We start from the raw sequence: 13,775 nt of genomic DNA, 5'->3' as shown, positions 1-13,775 counted from the left end.
GAGAACATGCAAACTCCACACAGAAAGGCCCTGGTTGGTTTGAACCGGGACTCGAACCCGTGAGGCGAAAGTGCTATCCACTACACCACCCTGCAGCCCATTATTATGATTATGATTATGATTGTGATGATTATGATTATTATTGTTATTAGTAGTAGTAGCAGTAGCGGTAATAGTAGTTGTGGTACACCGTAGCAAACAAACACACGAAGTTACGATGCCTGCTTTTATTCTGAAAACCCCATCGCGGAAGTTGCTTTTATTTTGACCTCTGGCCACAGACCGACAATCACGCGCCGAGCAGATGCGATGACGTCGGTCTCGGGCTGCGGGACTTCGGCGCCGAGTCGCACTCGAGAGCGGTCGCGATGCTGACGGGGACGGGGACGGTGCGCTGCGCGCTCCCGCTGCTCGGGCTCGCGGCGCTCGCGGCGCTGGGCCAGGCGCTGCTCGCCCCGCCGACGGTGAACGTCAGCCTGGACGAGGGGCCGGAGCTGCGCTGGAAGCCGCTGCTGCAAGTGTTCGACGTGGAGTTCCTGAGGAGAGCGGGCGCAGAGGTCATCGAGTGAGTGGCGCGGAGGCTGCTTTTGGGGCACGAGCGTGTAGTTGGTCATGCAGTGGGAGTCACAGCGATCGTTTCTATTCATCTCGTTTTTGCTCTATTACCCCGTAATAATCGGATGTGCAGAGGCGAGCAGGGGTCGTGTGTGATAGAATTTGCATAGGAGTGATTGATTTACAGGTTTTTCAAGTTTGTGAAGAAATGAAAGTCAACATCCTGACAGGCCTACAGCGACGAAACAGGCCAGAGGCAGAGTTGGGTTTCACTTTGTATTAAATTATCAGTGGTGGTAAATAAAAAAGAAAGAAAAAAAAGAAAAGAGGGTGAGTTAAACATCACAGAGAGCAGAACATCAACTCTGTTAGAAAAGCTTCCAAGTCAACTTGATGTAATCAGGTCATATCAGCAGCCTTTAATCCACTGATGAATGAGGCCAATCTCCCACTACACCAGTGCTGACAGGGATTCTACCCAAGACATTGTTCTCTGCTTTTGTTTTAATTGTGTTTATTGCTGTTATCTTCCTGTCAGCTCTACCGTTCCAAAATGGGTGCACCAGGCACTCGCCCCGGTGGTGGTGGCCCTGGAGAAGTACATTCCTCCGCCTTATGCAGGGGAGATCCGAGGCATGGCCTCGCTCTTCGGGGGAAGCCTGTCAGACATCGTCATTCTCAACTTCGCCTACGAAATATCCGCGTACGTATGACGTTCTAAATCGAAGGAGCCCTCACATTCACGTCTGCAACACGAGTACCGCGCAGACGCGGGATGAAAGTGAACACACGGCCACACACGCGTGCAAACGTAAAACTCTTTGCATCCCTAGATTTTGCACCAGCATCGTGGCCCAGGACAAAAACGGGAGCGTGTACCACGGCAGGAACCTCGATTATCCACACCCTGTTCTGAGGAATCTGACTGTCAACGTGGTTTTCCTCAAGAATGGAGAGGTACAGTGTGTGTGCTCCAAACATTCAACAACTTAAGAGCGACACTTGTGCCTCCACGAACTGTAGAGAAAAAATAGCTAAGGTTCTTCTTGTAGATAACATAATGTCGAGGATAGAGTGTGATTTTGTTTATTCCGGGTCAGGTGGCGTACCGCGGAACTTCTTTTGCTGGCTATGTTGGACTGTGGACGGGACAAAGTCCTCACAAGTTTACTGTCTCCGGAGACCAGCGAGGTGAGACCTCACTTCCTCTCAGCAATCATGTTTGTGCAGAAGTTGGTTTTTTATTTGTTTGCATTCTTTCTTTTTTTTTTTGATGTCCTCAGGCAGTGATCACTGGTGGAACTGGTGGAAGAATTTTGTGTCCGCATTCCTCTTGGGTAGAACTCCTGTCAGCTGGCTGGTGAGGGAGGTGAGTGTGTATCGGAACGTATGGGGTAATCAGGAAATTTACTTTATAAAGTGAATTCATTAATTGTGTGTGTGTGTGTGTGTGACCTTTGCAGACACTTGTGGAAGCAGAGAACTTCCAGGATGCAGTGATGCGTCTATCTAAAATCCCCATCATCACCGGCGTGTATTACATCGTGGGCGGGGTGCGAGCTGGGGAAGGGGTCGTCATCACCCGGGACCGAAAGGGCCCCGCTGATATCTGGCCACTGGATCCTGTAAACGGAGGGTATGGGCAAAATACAGGATCTGAGTAGCGTCTGGTGTTCTCGAGGTGCACGTTGAGTGTGACTACGTGTTCCTGTTTTAGATGGTACAGAGTGGAGACAAACTATGACCACTGGCTTCCCTCCAGGGACCCTCGAAGGTGAGACCCCTCGCGCGATGAATACACCCACAGTGTTGTTGCTGCTATTATAACACTATTGCTGTGTATGTTCATTTCTTAGATATGCAGCCAGCAAAGCACTGAACGCTACTGGCCAGGATCACATTAACATGGATACACTCTACCAGGCAAGTACGGACCAAAGTAAATATCACATTGCACATTTTTGAAAATCAGACAAAAGATGTGGATTTGTGTCGTCCTCCAGGTTCTGTCCCAGTTTCCAGTGTGTAACGGGTAAGTGCAGTCCAATCAGAAAGGAAGTTATTTGTTTATCACTTCCTCTTTTTTTTCTTTTTTTTTTGCTTAAAGAATCACATGACTATTCATGTAGCTGACATGCAGCAGTTGTTTGCATTCCAGTTTCAGTTCCCTGTGCCTCCCCCCAACAAGAATCCAATCGTCCAATACTAGGTCATTGTTTGACACCATAGTTCAGCACATTAGCAGGTAGCATATAGAGCAGCAACAGCTGAGTTTCAGTTTTTTATGATTTTTTCTTGTTGTGTATGCTCCACAATATTACACGGCGCGTTTTGATAGAGTTTATGCATCTGTCTCCCAGAATTACTGTTTACACGACAACAATGAGCGCAGCACACCCTGAGAAGTACAGGTCGCTTGTCAGGCCACAGGTAATGAAATTACATGTTCAACGTACATATATTTCTTCGTTTGCACTCATTTTGGCGTGGAATGATACGCAATGAAGTGGCGAATCGCCACAGAATTCATTCCTTCTTATCTCTTTCCAGGGATGTCCTTAAACTGACTGAGCTGACTGCTGTCACCAATGCTGAGTGTTTTTATTCTTGAATACCTGAACTACACAACATTGTGATTTGCTGATTCACGATCATGCGGGGATCATATACGGAATTTGACACATGCAGTTCAGGGTGAGAGCGTGTTTCTGCCTCGAAAGAATGTAAAAAAAAAGATTTTTCCAATTATTGTATCGCCTTATGTACATGCAATTTATAAGTGAAGCTTAATAAACTTGTGATTACTGACAACATTGTGATCATCTGGATTGAGCTGAGGGACATTTCTGGAATGTGGAAAGGCATCTGAAATTCGCTCGCATAAATGTACACGTGCGCAGTTAAAGAAAGAATATTGTTACACAAAAGTAGAGCAGACAGTTCGGCGTGTAAGTTGTCCGGGTAGCGAGTGGGTAGGAGTTAGACGTTAGCAGTAAATAAATGCTACAAGTGCCCTGCTCTCCCTTCTGTCATGTGCCCTGGCATCAGAATCACTCCCACGCATTCTGGTCCGCTACCAACAACCGCTGTCTGTCGGATAAAGCTATGATGTCATGACATGAGATCACTTCCGCTGCCTTTTAACCCAAAGGAGGAAAGGAGTCATTTGGCACTGCCTTACTGTGAGACCCCACCTGTCAGCAACACTGCTCTCAGATAACATGGTGTGTCTTGACCTAATTATTAAGTGCACCAACTTGGTTTCACAAACTCTTTTCTGAGGATTGAAAACGTGTTTATTCCGAACGTGTAAAGAAAAAAAACAAGGAAAATAATGAAAAGTGGACAGATTTAGGAAAGTAATATTCTCAGAGCATAAAAGCATAAAGCAGAAGACCCATTTATGACGTGTGCGACAGTGTATTTATCAGCATCTCCCTCTGACTGCATTTTTTAGACATGTGTGTGAGACTGCTGAACCACACGTCCTCTCTGGAATCCTCGAGCATGCAAGCAGCGATATCCTCGTGTCTGTCCACTGTGCCGTAGTTCCTAATGCACACAGCTCTGTATATATATTTATATATATTTTTTCCTACATTGACCCTAATGTGCTGTCATAGAGGAGAAAGGGAGAGCTCAGATCATCCTTTTTAAGATTATAAAAGTTAAAATCTTTACACAAAGTATGATTTTATGAAGAAATGTCAGTATCAAACTAATGATATTGTGGGTCAAAAAGGAAACGGGAATTAAGGCACTAATGTAGTATTCGAGTCCAACGATTGCAGTAATATGGCCAAGTGAGACGCCTGTGTCGTGTTCAACCATGAAAAACAAAAACAAAAACAAGAACAATAGTTTCCAGCCCCCTCGGGCTTGGACCCCTAACTACACTGAACAAAATTATAAACGCAACACTTTTGTTTTTGTCCCCATTTTTCATGAGCTGAACTCAAAGATCTAAGACTTTTTGTATGTACACAAAAGGCTTATTTCTCTCAAATATTGTTCACGAATCTGTCTAAATCTGTGTGAGTGAGCACTTCTCCTTTACTGAGATAATCCATCCTCCTCACAGGTGTGCCTTAGGCTGGCCACAATAAAAGGCCATTCTAAAATGTGCAGTTTTATCACAGCACAATGCCACAGATGTCGCCATTTTTGAGGGAGCGTGCAAATGGCATGCTGACTGCAGGAATGTCCACCAGAGCTGTTGCCCGTGAATTGAATGTTCATTTCTCTACCATAAGCCGTCTCCAAAGGCGTTTCAGAGAATTTGGCAGTACATCCAACCGGCCTCACAACCGCAGACCACGTGTAACCACACCAGCCCAGGACCTCCACATCCAGCATCTTCACCTCCAACATCGTCTGAGACCAGTCACCCGGACAGCTGCTGCAACAATCGGTTTGCATAACCAAAGAAGTTCTGCACAAACTGTCAGAAACTGTCTCAGGGAAGTTCATCTGAATGCTCGTCATCCTCATCGGGGTCTCGACCTGTCTGCAGTTCGTCGTCGTAACCGACTTGAGTGGGCAAATGCTCACATTCGATGGCGTCTGGCACTTTGGAGAGGTGTTCTCTTCACGGATGAATCCCGGTTTTCACTGTTCAGGGCAGATGGCAGACAGCGTGTATGGCATCGTGTGGGTGAGCGGTTTGCTGATGTCAACGTTGTGGATCGAGTGGCCCATGGTGGCGGTGGGGTTATGGTATGGGCATGCGTATGTTATGGACAACGAACACAGGTGCATTTTATTGATGGCATTTTGAATGCACAGAGATACTGTGACGCGATCCTGAGGCCCATTGTTGTGCCATTCATCCACGACCATCACCTCATGTTGCAGCATGATAATGCACGGCCCCATGTTGCAAGGATCTGTACACATTTCCTGGAAGCTGAAAACATCCCAGTTCTTGCATGGCCAGCATACTCACCGGACATGTCACCCATTGAGCATGTTTGCGATGCTCTGGATCGGCGTATAGGACAGCATGTTCCAGGTCCTGCCAATATCCAGCAACTTCGCACAGCCATTGAAAAGGAGTGGACCAACATTCCACAGGCCACAATCAACAACCTGATCAACTCTACGCGAAGGAGATGTGTTGCACTGCGTGAGGCAAATGGTGGTCACACCAGATACTGACTTTTTGTATGCCTTATGTGTACAAACAAAAGTGTGGCGTTTATAATCTTGTTCAGTGTATTATTGCTAGACCTATTCCTGGTGCATTGTAATGTAAACGTAAACCAGACAAACTGGGTTCTGTGTCATCTGAAATGACATTTGCACCAATTTTACTTCACAAACGGGAAGAATGAATCGGGCTAACACTGTCAAGTGATGTCACCACAAATGACAGAGGAATATGAAGTATTTTATCCACCTAGAGTGTACGTATATATATGTATGTGCTCACAAAAAAGGGATAACTTCATTTTAAAATTTCACATGAAAATAGATTATTCAAAACATGTGCAGATTTGCAGGATTGAACAAACATGTGCAAGGAAACTTCTCTTTTCTAAATGACCTTTGAGAGGAAAAGATGAGAGGTGGAAAGAAGGGCTGGTCTTAAATTAAAACTTTGCATATGAAATGAAGTCAAAATTAGTTGTCATAACCAGGTTGAGGAGGTGAGACAAAGACCACATCCTCGGACCGGAGCAGAGCAAAAGAATGACTCACTTCAAAGACCTGGGAGCAACTGTTTTTACTCATTACAGGGCTACAAGAAAAGCAAAAAAAAAAAGCCCGTTATCAGTATTAATAACGGACTGTAGGGGGCAGCAAATCGCCGGCGCGGCGTCTAATCTGCAGTAACCGCACGAAACAGAAGAAGGAGCCAGCGGCAACATTAGTCAGCAAATCACATGCTGATCACATGATTATGACATTGCAGCCACTTCCTGCTCAGACCCGCTCGCCAGGTCACAACACAGACTTACGGGCACATCCAGCCGTGTCATCCGAAGATGCTGGCCCTCATAAACAGGCTCCTGGACTGGTTCCGGTCGCTCTTCTGGAAGGAGGAGATGGAGCTCACGCTGGTGGGACTCCAGTACTCCGGGAAAACCACGTTCGTCAACGTAATCGCGGTGAGCGGCGAGCGGCTGCTCGGTCGGCGGGTGGGCTCGTAGCTGGATGGGACTTCCTTTCATGTCTTTTTCCTCTCCTTTTGTTTTTTGAAGGTTATAGAGTTCCGCCGGACGTTCAGGGGCGCGACACTCGCGCGCACAATGCAGCGTTAGCAACACCGCCAACTCAGTTGTTGTTGTTGTTGTTGTTGTTGTTGTTGTTACTGTTGTTGCTGCGCTGAAAGCTTAAAATGTCGGCGCCGTCGGTGCGGCGTCACTGCGCGTGTGCTCGCGAAACCGAGCGTGTCACGTGAACGGACACGGCCGGTGTGGCAACCAACGCCAGCGACGTGTTGACCAACTAGTAAACCAGACTGTCTTGTGCACGACGCACACGCACGCACGCACACACGCACGCACGAACACAGACCCCGTTGCTGCTGTGTGCGCTTCCTCCCCCCCCCACAGGAAAACGTTCCTCGTGTTGTCAGGTGCAGGTTTATGACGTCACTCCTCTGTTTATTTGCCGTAACTTGTGATATTCAACGTCCTCGTCGGAGAGCTGTTCGTTCTCATCTCCCGTTGCGGTTCTATGGCACAGCTCAGGTCTGATCGTGACTGCGTCTCCTCAGGACGGGTCACACTGTATTTTGTAAAGGCAAGTCCAGTTGTTAATCACAATACTGTAGACGACGACCCCCCCCTTCCTGGATTCATCATAATCATAACAGCCTCTGTTGTGGTCATGTCAGGTGATCTCCCCTCTGTAGTTAAGCTTCAGCAAAGCCGCCTTCTCCCTTTACACACACACACAACACACACACACACACACACACACTCACACTCACACACACACACACTGCAAGGCTGTTCAACTTGGCCCAGGCCACTAGTGTAAGCCGCACAACTAATGCTATTAACGTTATGCAGCATATTTGGCTCATTTTGTTTGATCGTGTTATTTGTTAGCAACACTGTGTTGTGTCTATTTAAGCAGTATAGGTGGGCTTGACGATTGGGGGGGGTCCGCGTTTCTGGGATCAATTCTTTCAGTGTTTGTTTGTTTCTGTGGCACTTTGAGTCTCTGGGTTGTTGAAGTCAAAGCTCCTGCCGGTGGTGGTAGATAGCCTGATCGGAAGCTGGCGCTGATGCCCGGATGGCATCATCCTGGCATGATTCACAGGAGTAAAAATGGCAAGTGTTCAAAGTCACCCAATGGTCCTCGAGTGGCTAGGATGACCTCAGTAATCGAATCGCTTTCTAACTGACCTCATGCGCAGAAATGATTCACATCCTTCAGGCTTTCTCATGTGACTTGACTTGACAACGGAGATGAAGACAATACTGACCTAAATACGACAGATGTTTATTTGGTTATGCAGATGCAGACACTTTGACAGTCGAGGCTGAAACAATCGTTTATTCACTTTCCCACTCAATTATTTCAATGCCTATTATCCCACTTGTCGTGTGTGTTTTTATTACAATGTTGAATGCAGTGGTCACCAACTTTTCTCTTTTGCATGTGTCTTGTTTCAGTCAGGCCAGTTCAGTGAAGACATGATCCCCACAGTCGGATTCAACATGCGGAAGGTCACCAAAGGCAATGTGACGATAAAGGTGAGCCTGTCCAGGCTACTCTGCACTCCAGAGCAATGATGAGGCAACAATTGGTTTGCACAGGGAACAAAAGGTTACACAGATGGTCTTTTTTGTTTTTGCTCATGACTCAGCTATTGATTTATTTATTTTTTTTGCTGTAGATATGGGACATAGGTGGACAGCCCCGCTTCCGAAGCATGTGGGAGCGCTACTGTAGAGGAGTCAATGCAATTGTGTAAGTTTGCAGCGCTCCGGAGTACAGCACGTGGCCTGAAACTGAAAAACAAACAAAGAAATTACACAACGTTGCCCTAATAGAATGCTAATTCATCCTGTTTTACATTTGGGTTGTTGTATTGTCTTGTATAACAGTGTCATTACTTAGCTCTCCTCTGCAGATGTTATGTGTCTTATTACTGTAAAAACTTAGACAGAGTATTTTGTGGAAGGTGTTTCATTTTGGCTATCTCACTGCTACTAAGATTTTAAGTAGTACTGTTTTTTCTTTCCCCCTTTACAGTTACATGGTGGATGCGGCAGACCGAGAGAAGATAGAAGCTTCCAGAAATGAACTGCACAACCTTTTAGACAAACCACAGCTACAGGGAATTCCTGTAAGAGGCCGCTTGCAGCTATTGGACCAGAAGCTCTTGATGTTTCAGCCTGTCCCTGATTTATCACTTTGATTTCTGTTGGTCTAGTGAATGTGGTCACAACCGGTAATTACACGCATAGCTGGTAATCAGAATGGCTTGCAGTGTGACTCGGGCTTGATTACATTGCACTCAGTGGTCTTTAGAAACCAAGAGGGAAAAAAAAGGTTTTCAATATCCAAATTGACAGGATAATTGACTTGACAATGCCTGATGTGCTAAATCGATTTGTCCTCCATCTGCTGTGACTCGCGCAGGAAGTTTATTTTGTCCTGACAGTACGGATTCTGTGACGAGTGAAGCATGTGGTTGAGGGAAATCCTTTAGATTGCGTTGTCGCTGATGCATTTCTTTGCTGGATGTTGATCGTCTCTTCCTCCCCCTTCTCTCATTTTCCAGGTTCTAGTTCTGGGCAACAAGCGAGACCTACCCAACGCCCTTGATGAGAAGCAGCTCATTGAGCAAATGTGAGAAACTTGTATTTATGTAACCAAGGATAACAATTTGTGTAGTAACCCAAAGCAAACCCTTTGTTTTCTTTTCTGTCACTGGTTTATTTATCTGTTTGACATTCTTATTTAGTGGATCATAAACCAGTGTCGGGTGTATTGTGTCCATCTTTGTCAGTGGGGATCCAAAAATTTTGATTTAGCTTGCACAAATGAAAACCCCTTTCTGCAATAACAAAGTAAGTGCAAGCTGCTTTTATCAGCATACTAATGCCCATTGGTTTTGAAATTAGATTTTCGGCAATGTCACGCAGTGCCTGGGTGTCCACCATGTATCAACCCACCGGGACGTCAACCATTTGTTTGCGAACTTCCGTTTTGAAGGCCTGAGTTTGGCATTTTGGCGAGCGCCATCTTGGGTTTGTTTTACACCATAAGTCACCATATTGGGACTAGAGGGTGGAGCTGGGGAGGAGTGGGGGGTGGCCCTGACTGAGAGCTTGAAGACACTGCGCTACTACACCTGCTTCCTGCACTCATTGGACTATACTAGCTGTCATTCACGCTGTATCCACACCCCAATGCATACCAAGCTTTATCATCTATTTGACTCTAAATGGGACCATAATTTACAAAATGAACTTTGGGCTGTATTGAAGAAGACTTGAAACAAGAGATTGAGACTGTACACTTCTCAGGAAAATGTTTACTGACGTTATAAATCAAGTGAGAGGTAGAGCCCGTTTCTCATAGACTTCTATTTAGATAGAGTCGCCCTCTGCTGGTCATTCCAGAGAATACAGGTTTTAGGCACTGGCTCACCTTGCGCACCCGGAGTCTACATCCATTTTTATATACAGTCTTTTATTTTGTCCGAGACCTGAAACAATTTCATGCTCAAAAAAATTCTAGATATTGATCTATTTCCCATTTTCCATTTGCAGGAACCTGTCTGCCATTCAGGACCGAGAGATCTGCTGCTACTCTGTCTCCTGCAAAAAGAAAGACAACATAGGTAACCATCTGAGATTCTTATTTAAGTCAGGTTTACTTGAGTATACTGTACTTATTGCGTACATGAAATCTGAGCTCATAACTTTAACATATGTGCTTTTTAAAGCAGTGGTGACCCTTGGTTGCAGATTCCATTCAAGCTGCATTTTCCTGATTTGTTCTCTCCTTTAAATTCCACTTGCATAAAATGTAAAGACACAGACCCAGAAATCAATCCATACACTGTAGAAGGGCAGACAGCCAGTCTGGAGGTATTTAACAGTATTTTTCACCAAAGGGATTCTGATACTTTGCTTTCTTTACCGTCTGACTGTTTCAGAACTAAAGTTTCTGGATAACAATGGATAATTCTTTTATATTAATGCTATGAAATGAATAACATGTGTAGAGTCCTATTGGATGCTTCAGTATTGAGCACAAACTATGTGTTGCACCTTTGTCACAGGGTGGTCGTCTGACAAATTCAAAGAGTAAAATACACACGAGAAATAATACTGATAAAAACGTAATAATAAACATTAAAATACATCCAAGTATATTAAAAAAAATTTAACTGATAAATGACATTAACTAAATAGATAAGAGGGAGAAAAGCCCTCGTCAAAAAATGACAATAAAATAAACAATAGCCATTAAACATCGACAATACAAAGAAAATTAATAACCTTGGATTTGAATGAAACGCCCTCTGATCGCAGTTTAAATGATTCAAACCTCGTGGGTACGATAGCTGAATAGTATTTTCTTGCTGCGCTCGTGAAATGTCTCGCATGTCTCTCCTGCAGACATCACACTGCAGTGGCTCATCGAGCACTCAAAGTCCCGGAGAAGCTGAGAGCGAAGCCCTCCCCTGGTCGCAGCTCCGGCCTCGGCCCTCTAATGGTCACGGGGTCCCTCGACAGTCATCCCCCTCCACCGCCTCCGTGAAGTAATCCAGCTCTCTCGCTCTCTGCGCTCACCCACTACACTACCACAGATGTGTTGCCCCTGTACAGCACTGCCGCCATCCCAACTGTCTGGAGTCTTGAAGCGTTGTCCCAGTACTGTTGCTAGGAGGTGGATTGTCCTGACCCATCATGCCTTATTGCCTGTCGTGACGGACAACGCTCAGTATCCGTGAACATCGTTGATTCTCAGTCTTTTGTTTCTTTTCTTTTTTTTAAGCCTCTGTTTCCTTTGACAGGGGAATCTAATGATTCTCCAATCCCACAGCCACACATCCATTTTGTTGCCTGTCAACATTTGGTGAAATGTTGACATGACACATTTTGCGATTGTAGTTTTTAAAACGATGAATTGCCAAACGACAACGGTTGCTTGCGCTAATGCCTTCGATTCCCGATGAACCCTGGGCAATGTAGCCTGCATTTGTTTGCAGGCCTATGGAAGAATCCATTTTATTAAGTGACTTAGATTAAAGTTTACACATTACATAAAAATCAATAGAAGGTAAGACTGTGAGTGGTGGTTGTTGTGGTACTGAGGCAAAAAAAAAAATCCTATAACGGATCAGCAGATTTTTAAGTGCCTTTGGCTGAGTGAGAGTCTCAATCAGACAGATATTGCTCAATGCAACTTCTACCCACTATGAAAGAAATAACAACACTTGGTACAGACAGAATAAATCCCTTGATTACACTTAACACCTCTTCTAGACAATCTCATTTATGTTTTCTAATCATATAAACACATTATGATGTCTGAGGAACAGACAGTACTGTACCAACAGATGAAAACGAGGAATGCGGTCGTGGATGACGGGATGCGAGATGAATAAGGAAATGTTACATTTTGTTGTGGTTGATGGGTAATTTGAATTGCCGTTTCACTTGTAGCCTGTAACTCTTTATGTAGCATGGAATGTGGGCTAACCCTCCGCTTGCACTTCTCAGGTTGTTTAAAAAATTGTCTGAAAGCAGTATGGGCGTGGACTGTTCCAGTATCTGTTCCATAAGCCCCCCCCCCCGTGTTGTTTGGGTTGGATAACAGAAAGCCAGTGTTAGTCACGATGACCGAGAGCAGGAGACAAAGCGTTTGGATGCCCGATGCTCCTTCCGTGCTACGCCACACCCTAGTTTGAGGCCTGACGTCGTTTTGTTCAAGTCCCAGCGGTCCAAGTACGATGCTTTGCTCCCTGATAAGCGAGACATTAATTGACTCATCATTTCTTTTCAGCGACAAGACAATGATTTCTGCCAGGTTCGCCCACTGTACATGAATCTGCCCCTTTGCTCGGCCAGTGCATCTTGATCTGTTATTTTTTTTTTTTCTGTGTGTGTCACCTGGTCAGGGTGAGTGATCCCTTCTGCTACAATCCTATTTGTAGGCCCACGTGGCTTATGCATTTCACTGTAATGTGTCTTCTACAAATCCATCGCACACTCTCGGTTAGCTCACTTGTCGTGCTGTGTGCGCTTGTGATCGTTGTAATCCCCGATGTCGATCGTCAGGACCACAGCAGCAGCGAGGGGCCATATAATTGGGTGACTGTGTGGGGGAATTTTGGGGGAAAGCTTTGTTACCGGTGTAATAATAATATAGCCTGTTTGCAATTTGTATGTGCATGTGCCGAACGTATCCACATTCAACTGCAGACCTTGTACATAAGAAGTTAGCATTTTTATTCAGACAAATGCTCCTATAGATGTAATGCATTCTTTCCCCGTGATTGCAAATAAATTTGTTTTTATTTTTAAGGATCTCGAGAGCCGCGTCCCAATTCCTTGGTGAGTTTTGAGTTCAGCTCGCCGCCACTAGGTGGAGGCAGAGGGCTTTGGGAGGATGATAATCAGAGGAGAGTCTGTAAGCTCTCAACTTTTACCTCAAGTTCTCCTTTGGTGATTCATGAACATGTTCTCCTCTTAATATATCCTGTATGGTGATTATAAAAGGGCAGCAGTGTGTGTGTGTGTGTGTAAGGAAGTCTTGAAGAGTAGTGTACGTATAAATGAGCGGGGTGATGAACTCCAGCTCAGTCTTCAGTCATTTTTGCATTGTAGTTCTCTCAAAGTCTCGCGACATCCTCATCCACAGAAGATCCCATAGTCTGGAGCCTAACCGCACCCACGATGCACTTGTTCTCGTAATGTCCATCACACGAACCTGAGTTCCTCTGTGGATAAATAGGGAATCCAAAATTTTCCATTAAGCAGCTATTGTTGCTTACAGACCCCATAACAGATGATTAACACCTTGTGGTGTTTCTTGGCAGGAAAGAAAGAAAAAAAGCCTATTCTTAGGAGAAATGTTACTCCAAATGTTAAAACAAGCGCCAGGAGTATGCTGCAAACTAGGAGGCCATAAATCGAACCATGTTCTCCACAGCTGGTGCCTGCACAGAGCCGCGGTGGAGCCGACCTGCGCTGGGGAAGCAGGAACACCTTTAATTAATCTCATATCTTAAATGCAGCATT

General features: G+C 45.2%; 2 protein-coding genes across 2 annotated transcripts; both read left to right on the top strand.

The window, feature by feature from the left end:
• Positions 1 to 312: 312 nt before the first annotated feature.
• LOC118309915 (N-acylethanolamine-hydrolyzing acid amidase) lies at positions 313 to 3,366 on the top strand. The gene is made up of 11 exons (XM_035632560.2): positions 313 to 565; positions 1,094 to 1,258; positions 1,389 to 1,512; positions 1,656 to 1,746; positions 1,839 to 1,924; positions 2,019 to 2,191; positions 2,273 to 2,329; positions 2,412 to 2,478; positions 2,559 to 2,587; positions 2,916 to 2,985; positions 3,106 to 3,366. Exons 1-11 carry the CDS (start codon positions 369 to 371, stop codon positions 3,115 to 3,117), a joined length of 1,071 nt encoding a protein of 356 aa, XP_035488453.2. The 5' UTR covers positions 313 to 368; the 3' UTR covers positions 3,118 to 3,366.
• Positions 3,367 to 6,435: 3,069 nt separating this feature from the next.
• On the top strand, positions 6,436 to 13,061 carry arl8bb (ADP-ribosylation factor-like 8Bb). Its single transcript, XM_035631896.2, has 7 exons — positions 6,436 to 6,665; positions 8,184 to 8,264; positions 8,408 to 8,481; positions 8,767 to 8,860; positions 9,299 to 9,366; positions 10,293 to 10,363; positions 11,148 to 13,061. The coding sequence occupies exons 1-7, from the start codon at positions 6,543 to 6,545 to the stop codon at positions 11,195 to 11,197; spliced, it is 561 nt and encodes a 186-aa protein (XP_035487789.1). The 5' UTR covers positions 6,436 to 6,542; the 3' UTR covers positions 11,198 to 13,061.
• The last annotated feature ends 714 nt before the right edge of the window (positions 13,062 to 13,775 follow it).

Source organism: Scophthalmus maximus, chromosome 6, assembly GCF_022379125.1.
Source record: "Scophthalmus maximus strain ysfricsl-2021 chromosome 6, ASM2237912v1, whole genome shotgun sequence".
In the NCBI taxonomy this organism is placed as follows: Eukaryota; Metazoa; Chordata; class Actinopteri; order Pleuronectiformes; family Scophthalmidae; genus Scophthalmus; species Scophthalmus maximus.
Note: the sequence above shows the minus strand (reverse complement) of the source record. Positions and strands in the feature narration are given on the sequence as shown.